At 40.2% G+C, this 15,375-nt stretch overlaps 1 protein-coding gene across 10 annotated transcripts in view; it reads right to left on the reverse strand.

Annotated features, from left to right (window-relative positions):
• The window catches only part of Cdc27 (cell division cycle 27), a 49,095-nt gene that overhangs the window by 9,589 nt on the left and 24,131 nt on the right, over positions 1-15,375 (reverse strand). For 6 of the 10 annotated variants that reach the window (NM_001415702.1, XM_006247533.5, XM_063269460.1 and 3 more), the window contains 8 exons: positions 14,942-15,056; positions 13,877-13,992; positions 9,600-9,699; positions 8,268-8,475; positions 7,510-7,682; positions 4,576-4,728; positions 2,615-2,823; positions 800-917 (listed from right to left, as the gene is read on the reverse strand). In NM_001415702.1, coding sequence (NP_001402631.1) covers positions 800-917; positions 2,615-2,823; positions 4,576-4,728; positions 7,510-7,682; positions 8,268-8,475; positions 9,600-9,699; positions 13,877-13,992; positions 14,942-15,056 — 1,192 coding nt within the window. The remainder of the gene's footprint in view (positions 1-799; positions 918-2,614; positions 2,824-4,575; positions 4,729-7,509; positions 7,683-8,267; positions 8,476-9,599; positions 9,700-13,876; positions 13,993-14,941; positions 15,057-15,375) is intronic. The other 4 variants (NM_001024793.2, XM_006247534.5, XM_063269459.1 and 1 more) reach the window with 2 other exon arrangements.

A 15,375-nucleotide genomic window follows, 5' to 3' on the forward strand; every position in this document is an offset into this window, starting at 1 on the left:
GGATTTAGCTCAGTGGTAGAGCGCTTGCCTAGGAAGCGCAAGGCCCTGGGTTCGGTCCCCAGCTCCGAAGAAAAGAAAAAAAAAAGGGGGGGGGGCTGGGGATTTAGCTCAGTGGTAGAGCGCTTACCTAGGAAGCGCAAGGCCCTGGGTTTGGTCCCCAGCTCCGAAAAAAAGAACCAAAAAAAAAAAAAAAAAGAAACAAAATGGGTCACTGGAGAGATGGTCAGTGCTTTTGTCTAGATGCAGCTTGTGTGGTTCCCAGTGCCCACATCAGGTGGCCCACAACTGCCTAGAACTCCAGCTTCAGATCTGATGCCTTTGCCTTCTCTGGGCATCTGTAGTCAAGTAAACACATCCACACACATAATTAAAAATAAAGCAAGTCTTAAGCAATGAAACAAAACATCATTTGGGACACCCCCCCTCAAAAAACAAAACAAAAAACAAACAAAGAGTATGCAAACACACAGGGACTCCCCAACTCCTCCTCTCTGGATCTGGAGACGGGTTTCACAATAGCCCCAAGCTGGCCTTAAACTTGCTTTGTTTATTGAGAGGAGAATGACCTTCAACTAGTAATTCACCTGTTTCTACCTTCCAAGTGTGAAAATTATTAAGTGAGGAGGCTCAATTTTATGTTGAGGACTAAATCTATGACTCCTGAGTCACAGCCTCAGCCCCACGAGGTAAACACTGAGACACCGTTCCATTGACAGAATAGTTCACTTTTTCACAGTAACCATTAAGTTGCCTGAACTCTTAATAGGGAGGTTACAGCACTGTTTACAAGGTTACTTACTACTCCAATGTGGCAAAGTAAAACTGAACTCTGAGGGTTGATATCAAGTGCTTTCTGGAAATGCATTTCTGCGAGGCTGAATTTCTCTTGCTTGTAATAAATCATCCCTAAACCATACCTGAAATGGTAAGAAAGTATGATTTTAAGGACACAAGTTTTAACTGTTAGTTTAGTTCATCTACTAATAAGACAGGGTATTTGGCATTTCAATACAAAATGGGAAAAAATAATGTCTTATGGGGAGACGAAATATATTGGTCATAATAAAAATCATTGAAATGTTTCGGAAGACACATTTTTATGATAATAGAGGAGAAGCCACATCTTTAAACTCACCACTCTAATGTAGACGAACAGCCGATTCCTGTAGAGTGATTACGCATGTAGCAAACACTTTGCTACATTTTTTTTCTTTTTGTTTTAGACAGAGTTTCTCTGTGTAGCCCTGGCTGTCCTGCCTCACAGAGATGTGTCTGCCTCTGGCTCCCCAGTGCTGGCACTAAAGGTGTGCACCACCACTGCCCAGACTAAAGGTTTTTGTTTTTAATGCGCCTAAACTGGCCTTGAATTCCTGGCTCAAGAAATCTTCTAGTGTCCTCCCAAACAGCTGGGAAGTCCCTGCGTGTCCCTCCATGGCTCTGGTTCTGGTTCAGCTGAATTTCCTTCTCTCTCTACACCATGCTTTATTATAGGCAGACCAATGGTTTATATAGCAATATAATTTACATATTAAATAAAACACCATATAGGGTGGTTTAAACAAAAGAAAAAAATGGGGTGGGGATTGCAGGTTAGAAAAACTCTTCTTCCTGAACATTTTTTGTTTTGTTTTTTAAGACAGGGTTTTCTCTGTGTAGCCCTGGCTGTCCTGTAACTCCTTCTGTAGATCAGGCCGGTCTCAAACTCAGAGATTTGCCTGGCCTGCCTCTGCCTCCTCAGGGCTGAGACTAAAGGTATGTGCCACCGTCACCTGGCTTTTTTTTCTACCTGGGTGAATGCAACAATCTACTCACTGACCAGCGATGTTTAGTTTCTATTGGGTTAATGGTTCATAAAATTAAAAAAACAAAGACCAACTTTTCATCATCACTGTCTCAAAGGAATAACACATGGATTCATTTGGAAAGTAAAAATGGTTCTTCGAATATGAATATCAGTACAAAGGAAGAGTTAACACATCTACCACAAAATCCAAAACAGAACAACAAAAAACTTACAGTAGGGTTGAAACTGAAAAATACAAGTCTTATATCTGCTTCCTAACTCATGTATCCTTTTGCTTAAACTTTGTCCTTTCTTATTACCTAATAGTACCTTTTCTTGGTCTCTTTTCTAAATTTTTAGACTTTACTTTCTAGAATAGAAAGAATCCAGGGCTTCATGTACGTAAGGCAAGCATCAGCTTCTACCTCCGGGCCCTACTCTGTCTGAGTTCCTGTCCTGACTTCCTCTGAGGAGTAATAGCAATATGGAAGTGTAAGTCAAATAAACCCTTCCTTCCGTATTTGCTTTTTGGTAATGGAATTTTGTCACAACAATAGTAACCCTAACTAAGACACCAGGCCTGCATGTGATGTACGTAATACATACATATATACGAGCACAATAGGCATACCTAAAAAAAAAAAATCATAAAAAGAAGAAGAGCCACTCCTTGGGTAAAGGTGCGCGTTGCCAAGCCTGGAGAAAAGGCTTGCAATGCTCTTCTAACCTCCACTGTTTGCTGTGGCCCACACAGCCCATACAGACACAATATACACAAATTAAATTAAATAAATAAAACGATCTTTAGTAAGACTTTGTCTCTTTACTTACCATGCATTATAATGTCTGGGATTTACTCTTATAGCATTTCGAAAACATGCTAATGCTTTATCTAGTTCTTCAGTTAACACAAATTCATGTCCTAATAGAGTATAGGCATAAGCATAATTTGGATCCACCTGGATAGCTCTTTGGAAGAATTTAATTGCTATATCATGCTCCCGTTGTAGACTGAAACAATTCCCTGCAGCACACCAAGCCTGACAAAACAGAAACAAGAACTAGTCAGTTAAAAGTTTTTATGCTCTATAAAGAAAACTATCGTCAAAAGTAACTTACAATTTTAATTTAATTTTGACCTAAAAAACTGTGTGTGGTGTGAGTGTGGATCCTTGCTTTCCAGCTTGTTTGAGTCAGGGTCTGTGTTGTCTGTGGTGTGCAGCAGGCTAGCTGCCTGCAAGCTTGCCAGGGTTTGCCTGTCTCTGCTTCCCATCTCCTCCCTGTAGAGGTGCTGGTATCCAGCAGTTTAACCACACTATGCCTGGCGTTTATGTGGGTTCTGGAGATTCAAATTCAGGTTCTCATGTTAGCACAACCATTGTTACCCATTAAGCCATTTCTCTGACCAAATTTTTATTTTACTTTTTAACAAAACCAATCCTGTGACAAAATCAAGTCTCAGATTTTATTTACAGGACAAAACCCTGAAGAAATTCAAATTTTTGACTATGATTTTCTCTTTTTAAAAACTCTTACTCATACACAAATTCCACATGTGCAGGTTAGAGCAGAGTGTTTTTCTTTGATAGAGTTTCTCTGTGTAATCTTGTCTGTCCTGGAACTCACTTAGTAGACACCAGGATGGCTTTGAACTTGGAGATCTATTTGCCTGCCTTTGCCTCTTGAGTGTGGGATTAAAAGCATGTGGCATCACAATTGGCTTAGGAGAATGGTTTCAGGGAGCTGGTTTTCTCCTATCACTATGTGTTCTGGAAATAGGACTCAGGGCGCCAGTGTGCACAGCAAATTTTCACCGGCAGAGCCATCTCCCTAGCACCTATTGAAGCTATCTTACTGGCCATGTTTTTTTTTTTTTTTAATTTTCTTAAAGATGATATAATATCAGTATTTAATAATATTAGTATTTAATCTGTCCTCCTGTGAATTTGTACACTTGTGAAGTTTACAGAGGCCAGAAGAGAACAGCAATTTGAATCCAGGTTTGCGTGCACTTCACTAAAGTATCACTAAAAACCATCTGAGTGGCTGTGATTCCGGCTGTGGGAATGAGAGGTTCAAAAGTTAAAGAACAGCCTAGGGAAAACAGCAAGGTCCTGACACCAGGGACGAACAAAGACCTTCAAATAAATGTCCTGAAATACTTACTACAAGATTAGTACATATGAATCAATCTATGTCTGTCTTCAAATGGCAATTAAGGGCCAGCAAAACGACTCAGTGGGTAAGAGGGCTTGCTGCCAAGCCTGATGACCTGGAGTTGAATCCTTGGAGTCCACATTATTTAAAGAAAAATGGACTCTCAAATGTTGTCTCCTAAAATCCAAATATACTCACTATGGCATGTATGTGCTCCCACACACAAAATCTGGTTGGATTTTTTGAAGGTTGAAGTTCTGTTTGGCTGTCTGGACAGGCCTTCCAAGAACTGAGTGACAACCAAGAGTCACCAAGCATGGCTTTTTGGCATGTGTGAGAAGAGTCTTTCTGAAACAACCTCATGAAGTCCAGAGTTAGTAACAAACTAGCTGTGTAGTGAATAACTCAATTGTTTTGTAATTATATCTTATGACACTTTGCAAAAATGACAAAAAATTACCTAACAATGCACTTGCCAGAATGTATCATTACGTGATACAGGACTATATTTGTTCTGGTGATCAAAAGCTATGTTGGGGTCAAAGATTATGTGCCTAGCATACCTACAGTGCTGGGTTCCAGACCAGCACTGCACCCAAAAATTAAACGAGTAAAACAGACTGCTGTTAGCATACCTCTGGTGAATTCTTATCCATGTCTGTTAAATCTTTTGAAAGAACCGAAAGAGCAACATCTTTCTGAAGATGCCAGAGTGTTGTAGAGTAGATCTCCATACCCTCAACTCTGAAACTCTCAATCCTTCTAACTTCTGAGAATATTCTTTCAGCCTAAAATTAAAGAACTAGTGAGTGAACTGTACAGACAGACAGACTAGTGCAGGTTATTGTCGTCACAGGACCAAATTTCTGCAAGGACTGTGCTTTATGGGAATCAGTATGGAGAGAAATCACTGTGAGAGGTCAAATACTGAGGCATTAGCCTAGTTCCTGTATTTTAACTAGGGATAAAGATGTAAAGTCTGAAAAAAAATTTCTATTAAAAAAAAAAAAAAACAAAAAAAAAGACAAAGATGGGGCTGGAGCAATGGCTGCCCGACAGAGGACCTGGCTTTGGTTCCCAGCACTCACACAGCAGCTTACAACTATCAGGAATTGCAGTTCCAGGGGATCTAATATCCTCCTGTGGATGCAAGCACTCACATATGACACAATTTTAAAGAGAGAGAGGGAGGGAGAAGAGGGGGAGAGAAGACAGACACAGACAGACAGACAGAGAACATGAACTTAATGAAAAGCTGAGCTGAAACTTTTAGAGGCTAAAAAGGTGAACAGCTACCAACTCCATTGCACGCCGAGTGCCGAGCACCACCGAGCCCTGTGTCTGCTGGAGGCACAGGACCCACGACCAACAGACTCTTTCTAAGGCCTCCCCAGAGCTAACAGGTCACCTTTATCTCTCTCAAAATATTTACACTTTCTAAAACCGTGCTTCTTATAAATTTTATAAAAACTTCACATTTATAGGACTGATGTGTTACCTAGTTTTGACACCTTAGTAAGTCAAAATGTTCAAAGTCACAGTTGAGAATAAGGAATATTTGGGATGTATTCATAATGAACATGACAGAAATTAAGGAAAGAACTGTCATTTGACTTTATGTAAGTGGGTACTTGAGAGGCCAGACGAGCCCATCAAAGCCTTAGAGATGGAGTTACAGACGACTGGGAGACAACTGTGGTGCTGGGAACTGGACCTCTACAGGTACAGCAAGTGCTGTTAGCTGCTGGGTCAATCTCCAGTCCTGGGAAAGACCATTTATAAAACTGGAACCATTTGCCCCAAACACAGTGATTTGTCACGCAGAATCAGTTTACTGTTTTTTAAGTCCCCTTGAATCTCTTTAAAAGTTATAAGTGCTTCTAAAAAAACATACAAATTGTTATGTTATATGACATAACAAAGTAATTAACCACACAGAAACCTTTTGGCTTCAAAACTTTCAGAAGCTATTGTCACCTTTCAAAAATCAATTATCAGCTACAACTGAATACAAAAGCAACAACAGGACTAGCAAGTTGAGGCTGGCCTGGGCCATAGATGAACTCAAGGTGGCCCTGGTCTACACAGCAAGACCCTGTCTCTAAAATAAAGCCTGGTGGTGGTGGCACTGCATGCTTTTAGTCCCAGCACTTGGGAGGCAAAGGCAGGTGGATCTCTGAGTATGAGGCCAGCAGGGGATTAAACAGAAACCTCCCCGCCCCATCTCTCTCGTGTGCTCATGTGTGCACACACACACCCATCCGCCCAACAACAAAAAACCCTAAAACCCCCAAAACAAACTAAACTTCACAGGTGATTATGATCTCTGAGAACAAAAAAGAAACTGAAGTCTCTCTCAGTTGGTAAGGTTGGTGTAGCATGTATGGAGCCCTGGATTCAACTCCTACATGGGTTCATAAATTGGGATGGTAGGAGATTTCTGTAATCTAAGAGGGAAGAGAAGAGAATTAGGAGTTTGAGTAATCCTGGCTTATAGAATTCAGGGACAGTCTGGCCTACATGCAACCCTATCCCAAAAACAAAACCAGCCAAGTCTGGTGGTATATGCCTTTAACCCTAGCATTAGAGATGAGGCTGATGTAGATAGCGGGTTCCAGGCCAGCCAGAGCTAAGAGGTGAAAAGATTCTGCCTCAAAAGAAAAAAAAAAAAAGCCTGTTATTAGGACATCTTCAATTAAATATAATATTCTTCATAGCATTAAGTTTATAAAGCACACTAAATGCCAAACATTCAGATCAGTGTATAATTTACATTAACTTGATGATTGTTCTCTAAAATCCTTTTCAAGAAAGCCCACTAAGGTTAGATTCTCTCAATATAAGAAATGATTTTATTTATAAATTATTGTGTCTCTTAGTTTTATATTAATTTGATATAAGCTAGAGTTAATCTAGAAAAAAAAAAAATGGAACCTCAACCAAGGAAACACCTCCATAAGATCCTACAGAATGGTGTTTTTTAAATTAGTGATTGATGGAAGAGGGCCCAGCTCATCATGGGTGGTGCCATCTGTGGGTTGGTGGTCCTGGGTTCTGTAAGAAAACTGGCTGAGCATGAGGAGTAAGCCAGTAAGCAGCACCCTCCACCTACATCAGCTCCCGCCTCCAGGTTCCTGCCCTTACTGCTTTTTTTAAAAAAATTTATTGTATGTGAGTACACTGTCACTGTCTTCAGACACACCAGAAGAGGGCATCGGATCCCATACAGATGGCTGTGAGACACCGTGTGGGTATGTGAATGCTGAGAATTGAACTCAGGACCTCTAGAAGAACAGCTAGTGCTCTAAACTGCTGACCTGAGCCAGCTCTCCAGGCCCCTCACTGCTTTCAATGATGAACTGTTACAAGGAACTGTGAGCAAAATAAACCCTTTCCTCTCCAAGTTGCTTCTGGTCTGGTGTTTCACTACAGCAATAGTAATCCTAATTATGACAGTTATACATACTAGGAAAACAATTATATAATAAATGAATATTAATTGTTAGGATCAGCCTTCAGCATAAAAGTTAAATTAATTCTAGGAAGTATATGTATCTTGGTATATTTACCTGCATGTATTCTGAAAGTTCAAAATAAGCCCGTCCAATCTGGCACAGGACCCAGCCAGTACTGTAGTGGTGAGAAGGTAGGTGGCTCAGAATATTTATAGCTTCTTTGCAGTTGTATGAACACAAAGCTAAATAACCTTTTCCCATTTCACGAAGAAGGCTCATCAAACCTTCTAGGAGAAAACAATATGATAAACAAAGGAGAAAAATACACACAACTTTGGTTTTCTAAAACCGTTAACTACAAACTATTCCTTTAAAAAATTTCCAGTATTTGGGCTGACATGATTGCTTGGTGGTTAAAGGTTCTTGACTGATGACCTGAGTTTGATCCCTGGGACCACATACATACATGTGTACACACACACACACACACACACACACACACACACACACACACACACACACACACACAACCTCTCTCAATGAAATAAAATAAAATGTAATTAAGTTAAAAAGGTTTTTAAAAGGGGCTCAGTTGTTAAAAGCACTTTTGTCCAGTTCCCAGCATTTACACGGTAGCTCACACCATCTACAACTCCCATCCTGTGGGATTCACACCCAATCTGGGCTTCTTTGAGATAAACACAGCCATAGAAACAGATAAGAGACACAAACTTCAAAACATAAAAATATCCATTAAAATAACCTTTAGTGCCAGCATTAATCTAAAAACAATAAGGCATGAAGAAACTTAATCAAAATAAGTATAAAATAAAGCAGAAATACAGGAAGTACAGTAAGCTTTATAAACAGACCTGCTGCTGCCTTTTGTAGGTTAAATGCCTGGATCTGAGGTGTGATTGTGGATATTTTCCCTTCTGAAATGATAGAAGAGTCCAATTTTGTAATTTCCAGACTATCGTTTATGTTGGGTTGAGTTATTCCTCCTTTATTAGTTTTACTTTTTGTTTTTCTGTTTGGGATTTTAGGTGGAAACTTCATTTTTAACTTTTTGCTATTCTCCTGTGGAAAGGAATAAAATCCAGGCTTATCACACTCACTCTTGTGGAAGTCTCCATCAACATTCCCTATAAGCGCCCACAGAAAAGAAGTGCACAGTCCCATTAGTCTTTACTTTTCTCATCAGTAAGTTTATAGCAAGTCTTCAAAACCAATTTTTTGTTGTTGTTTTTTGTTTTGAGACAGGGTCTTACTTTTTTGGCTTGTATTGACCTGGAACTTGAAGCAATCTTGCTTTACCCTCCCAAATCTTAGAATTACAGGAATGAACCAGCATGCCAAGAGTCATTTTATTTTAGATATAACGGTATGTTGCACAAATAACTGAGGTCAGTCTGCACTACGGGCAGATCTTTTCTGAAAGTAAGTCACATTCTCATTTAATATTTAAAAATGAAAAAATGCAACACTAATTCTACCAAAGCACTACCATCACATTATATCAAAGTACGAAGTAACTCACTGGGATGTGTCAAAGGTAAATTACTCATGTCAGTTGACAAAGACAAAAATGGTCCCCTCATCTTCTTTGCTTTAATTTAAAATTATTCCAGAAATATAGTAACAAGACCAAATTCCCGCTCATTCTTTCCTCAATGATAAGATATGAACTACACACCTCACTGGCATTTCCCAGTTTTCATATGAGCTCTTTTGCATGTGTATGTATAGTGCTGTGTAATTTATCAAGGGCATTTGTGCAATCAACTATAACAGTTATGATATAGAATTATTCTTCTAGAACAAAGAATTTCATTTGTACTACATTTAAATTGTTGTGTCTTTCCTCCAGTCTATTTCCTGAAAAAAGCCACAGACATTTTTATTATGATTTGGTCATTTCAAGACTTACATATTTACCAATGACCAAGGAGAGTCACAAAGATTACAGCTAGTTCTCCAAATAAGAAATCATGTTGTTCAGCATGGTGGCGTGTCCCTATAATCCTAGCACCCCAGAAGGTAACTAAGGCAGGAGGATGGCAACTTCCAGACCTGCACGATCTATTTAATGAGCCCTCTAAAAAATTACAACAAAATCCTTTATTTATCTGAGATGAAGTTAGCAATGAGTAGAAATTTCAGCATAGAAGTTTTAAATAAACATGACACACAGAAACCTTTACCTTGGTTGTAGAACTGTCACTAGTGAAAAGGCGGGAACTTCTTCGAGGCAATGCATTTGGGGGAGATGTAATAGTGGGGCTCAATACCTGAGGTGTTGTACTAAAAAAAACAAAGATATTTTTTAACATTCAACATTTAGCTTAGTAACTATTTTCTCAATTCTGCTTTATTAAAATATGCATTTATCATATAAATATTCTAAAACTGGTCTTTTGATCAGTTCCTTTTGTGTCTCTATGAAAACTCAGGATTTAAAAACTTCCCAGGCTTGAGGGGATAACACCCTGGTTAAGAGTACTGGATGCTCTCTCCCCCAGAGGACTCAAGCTTTGTTCCTAGTGTCCATATCTGGTGGCTCATATTGGCCAACAAGTCCAGTTCCAGGTGATCCTACCATCTCTTTTAGCCTGAGTGCACTTGAAAGTACTAGCACGCACGCACGCACGCACACACACACACACACACACACACACACACACATTATATATAGACAACTGTCTAGAGCAAATGTTGGCAACAACAAAATGTTAAATAAAAAAGTTGGGGGCTGGAGAGATGGCTCAGTGGTTAAGGGCACTGACTGTTCTTCCAGAGGTCCTGAGTTCAAATCCCAGCAATCACATGGTGGCTCACAACCATCTGTAATGGGATCTGATGCCCTCTTCTGGTGTGGCTGAAGACAGAGACTGTGTACTTATATTTAATAAATAAATCTTATAAAGAAAAAGTTGGACGTGAATCATTTAAATGTGGTATCTGTCAATAACCAATAATTAGAAAAGTAAACAAAAAATGCTAGAATAAATGAACTCAACCAGCTAAAACAAAGGTTTATTCTACTTAGACAAGTCTATGGTCATTACTTGTGCATAGATTTACTTTAAGTGCAAACCATAAGAAGTATTCTATTTTAAAATTTTACTTTCATGTCTATGAATGTTTTGCCTACATGTATGCATGTACCACAAGCAAGCCTAGTGCCTGTAGAAGCCAGAAAGGAGGGCTACATCCCCCGGAGTCACAGATACAGAGTTATAGGCTATTGTGAACCACCATGTGGGTGATAGAAACTGAATGGTGGTCTGCTACAAGAACAGCGAGTCCTCTCAAATGTTAAGCCATGGGTCTTATCCAAATGTTAACTTTTTTAAAAAAAAATAAAAGGTCTTACCATGTACCCCTGGTTGGCCTGGAGTTTTCTATGCATACTAATCTGCCTTGAACCTAGAAACCTGCCTGTCTCCACCTCCTGAGTGCTGGAATTAAAGGAGCATGCAGCCATGCTTAGCTGAGAGTTAATTCCATTTTTAAGATTTGATTTATTTATTTTCATGACAGGGTCTAACTATGTAACTCTGGCTGTCCTGGAACCCATTACCTAGTGCAAGCTGACTTTGAACTCAGAGATCTACCTACCACAGCCTCCCAAGTGCTGTGATTAAAGGTGTATACTTCTGGGCTGGAGAGATGGCTCAGCGGTTAAGAGCACCCGACTGCTCTTCCAGAGGTCATGAGCTCAATTCCCAGCAACCACATGGTGGCTCACAACCATCTGTAAAGAGATCCGATTCTCTCTTCTGGTGTATCTGAAGACAGCTACAGTGTACTTATATATAATAAATGAATTAAAAAAAAAAAAAAAAAAGGTGTATACTTCTATACCCAGATTTTTTTTTTTTTTCGGAGCTGGGGACTGAACCCAGGGCCTTGCGCTCTCTAGGCAAGCGCTCTACCGCTGAGCTAAATCCCCAACCCCTATACCCAGATTTTTTTATTCTATGATTATGTGCCAGTGCCTGTATGTAGCACCACAGGTATGCAAGTGGCTAGAAGAAGGCAGAAGATTTCCCGACACTGGAGTTACGGGTACTTGTAAAGCCACCCAAAGTGAGTGCTGAAAAGTAAAGCCAAGTCCTTTGCAAGAACAGCAAGTCTTAACCGATGGGCCATCTCTCCAGCACCAAGAATTCTATCTTAGAATGCAATTCAGATGGAGTTGGTAGTAATAATGCCTGCAACCCCACCTTAAGGAAGTCCAGACAGACAGATGGTCCTCAATTCAAGGCCAATCTGAAGTACAGACCTTGTCTCAAAACAAAAGCAGAACAGAACAAACAAACAGAAAACATAGTAAACTTAAAATGATCTAATGATCTAATCAAGACTGGGCAAACAGCAGACAGCAAGAGTAGGCAGTGACTGTGCTGAGGACACAGCTGGGCTGGCAGGGCCCCTCGTTAGCACCCACAAAGCCCTAGGTGTGAACTCTAGCATTCCATAGACTTGGTACACTGCTGCACCGATTGCAATCCCAGCACTTTGGAGGTGGTGGCGGGTGGATTAATAGTTTAAGGTCATTCTTAAGACACACACAGCAAGTTTGCAGCCATCCTAGGATACACGAGACCCTAATAAAAAGGGGAAAGCAGAAAGCTCCTGGACTAAATACTTCACAAAGCATGGTAACTCTACTAGTGATCCCTCTTGGCTTCTGAACACTTTTGGAACAACAACCTTAGAGACAAAGAATTTTACTTTAGGTCACAAGTAGACTGTGGTAGAGTTGGGAGATGTCATAGCAGCAGAAGCTATAGAAAGTTGACATTCATAGTTTGCATTCATAGTCAAGAAGCAGAGAGCTGTGTTCAGTTCCTCCTCTCCGGTTTGGTCCAAAGCCCAGCCCACAAAATGGTACCATCCATATTTCAGGGTGGGTCTTCCCACCTCAACTATTAGGAAAACTTTTCACAGACATGCCCACAGGCAAGCTACTCTAGACAACCCTTAAGAGTGATTCCAGGCCCTGCTACAACTTGACAAGTGAAATCAACCTTCATATCATGGTCAAAAAGTTTCTAAAAATAAGATACCAACCAGTAAGTAAAACATGCTCAGAGCTCTGTGTGAAACAGAGGGAACAATCTGGGGGAAAGCAATTCATTCTTAAAAGTTTTAATTATTTATTTTAATTTAATGTGCATGTGCGTTTCTGAGTTACATGCAGCACACACGTGCAGGAGCCTGCAAAGGCTATAGGAGAACATCAGATTCACTGAAACTGGAGTTATACAGTTATAACCCACCATATAGGAACCAAACCCCAGTCCTCTGCAAGAGCAGTTAACCTTCCCTTTTTTTTTTTTATTTTATTTATTTACTTCATGTATGTGAGTACACTGTTGCTGTCTTCAGACACACCAGAAGAGGAGATCGGATCCCCATTACAGATGGTTGTGAGTCACCATGTGGTTGCTGGGGATTGAACTCAGGACCTCTGGATGAGCAGTCGGTGCTCTTAACCAGCAGTTAACATTCTTAAACACCCTTTTATTCCTTTCTACCCCAGCTTCAAGGTGTGTGTGCACATCTACACCTACACCTTTAAGTGTATAAGCAGAGATCAGAAGAGGGTCTCAGAGAGCTTCCTCTATGGTTCTTCACAATATTCTCATAAATTAGGTCTTTCACTGAACCCAAAGTTCACTCCTACTAGGGTAGCTGGCAGTGAAGTCTCCTCATCTTCCTGCCTACACCCCTTAGTGCTGGGCTTACAGATCAGTACCTGCCGTACCCAGGCACTGTTTCACAAGCAAGCAGTAATAACTGCCTGCCCTGGCAAAAAACCCCAAGTCAACCACCCAGTCAAGTAATTCTTACAACAGGACCCTAGGCAACCACAGTCTGCAAGCTATATTCCTGATTAGAACCTAACATTATAGGTATATTGATTCCTTTAAAACAGTTAAGCCTGTAACTGTAACTCTTAACAGTTTTAAGGCTTCTGGATCTGAAGTTCAATTTTATGACCTGTGTGCAGAAATAATAGGTGAAGAGAGAATGAAATCTGTATTTACTGTGCATGTTGGCACACACCTTTAATCTCAGCACTTGGAAGGCAGAGGTGGCCAGATTTAGCTTGGTCTACATAGTGAGTTCCAGGACAGCAAGGACTATATAATATCGACTCTGCCTCAAAAACAAAACTAACAGCGGTGGTGGTGCATGCCTTTATTTCTAGCACTAGTGGGGTAGAGACAGGCCTGAGTTTGAGGCCAGCCTAGACTACAGAGTGAGTTCCTGGACAGTCAGGGCTAACATAGAAAAACCTTATCCACACCCCTATCTCCCCCCAAAAACCCCATGAATAAACTCAAACAAATAAACACTACAAAAAGAAATCCATCTGTACTTACTCTAAAGGTCAAGTGTCTGTGAACAAAATAATTCTGAAGAAGCATATATGCTACCCTGACGAGACAGACACCATAATCAATACCTTGTTTGTGGGCCAGAGCTTTGTGTCTGGGCAACGAGCACCGGTGTGGCCTCCCGACTGTTCCCACTCTGTGAGAAGACAGACTTCGCTCCAGTGTGGCCCATTCTTGCAACGGACTACAAAACACAAAAGGTTTGTGATCACAGATTGCACTGCAAACCACAAAAGACACCACGGTGCTCCCTCCTGTCTTCACTCTCTCCACGAAGACAGCCCAGAACAGATAATGCCACCCTAAACAATCACCACCACTATACTGTGTTAAAAATTTAGGACAGCTATTACTTTCTTTTTTTTTTTTTTTTGGTTCTTTTTTTTTCGGAGCTGGGGACCGAACCCAGGGCCTTGTGCTTCCTAGGCAAGCGCTCTACCACTGAGCTAAATCCCCAGCCCCCAGCTATTACTTTCAATATTTATTAACTTGCTAAATATAAAGAAGATGAAACAGCAAGATTTTATACTATTCCTTTTGCACTGAGTAAAACAGTTAACTAGAAGTCGGAAGAGATTTAAAAAACTCGCCTGGTCCCTTTCTAAATTATAAAGACACTGCTCCTTTGCATCACCAGTTCTTCCTACTTTTTCTTTCTTTCTTTCTTTCTTTTTTTTTGTTTAAATTTCTGCTTGCCTAGAAGGGGAAGAGAAAAAAAACCTCTGCTTGCCTCTTCTGACCTAATTGTTCAGCGTGACAGAAATGATCTTAATTTAGTTCATGGACATTTATATAGCTAGATATTTAAAAGAACTAGATGTGTAAGTTGGAAAAGCCAACACTGATGAGTCTGTCTGATACAGGTGGTAGGCTATGTATATACGACAAGGACATTCTTTCATGATTGGTCAGTAACTCTAAGGAAGTAGTAATTATATAAAGTTGGATTCTCTTGAAATTACCTTAATAGATTGTAGTTTTAAATAAGTTTCTTTCTTTTCTTTTTTTGGAGCTGGGGACCGAACCCAGGGCCTTGTGCTTGCTAGGCAAGCGCTCTACCACTGAGCTAAATCCCCAACCCCTTAAATAAGTTTCTTTAATTATACCCAAGCTACATTTTACACAGAAAGTACCTTTTTAGTAGGTGCTCCGGTGGATGGCACGTCAATTACAGAAGGTGTATTAGTGTAGTTTTGTAAATAGGATCCATCTCCAGGACTTGGGGTTTCTAATGGCAAAATCCCAAAACTGAGAAGAGGTTGAAATCAAGGTGTCAAAAAGTCATCAAGGCATATATAAAGCAGCAGTATACTTAAGTTAGAAGGTCTAAAAGGAAGAGAATGGCAAGTCAGTCACCTGAGGGGCAGGTTCAACATGAGCTGTGAATGTAGAGGGCTCCACCCCCCAGAACCACAGAGACAGGACAAGGACCTGAAGAGAACAGTGGCTATTTTTCTTAGAAACGGACTGCTGTTTAAAAGCTATGATCCAAATGATGAAAACAAACCCCAATTTTTGGAACAATGAAGACAATATTCTAGAGATTACTAGTAATTACTTAATAATT

Source organism: Rattus norvegicus, chromosome 10 (genome assembly GCF_036323735.1).
Source record: "Rattus norvegicus strain BN/NHsdMcwi chromosome 10, GRCr8, whole genome shotgun sequence".
NCBI lineage: Eukaryota > Metazoa > Chordata > Mammalia > Rodentia > Muridae > Rattus > Rattus norvegicus.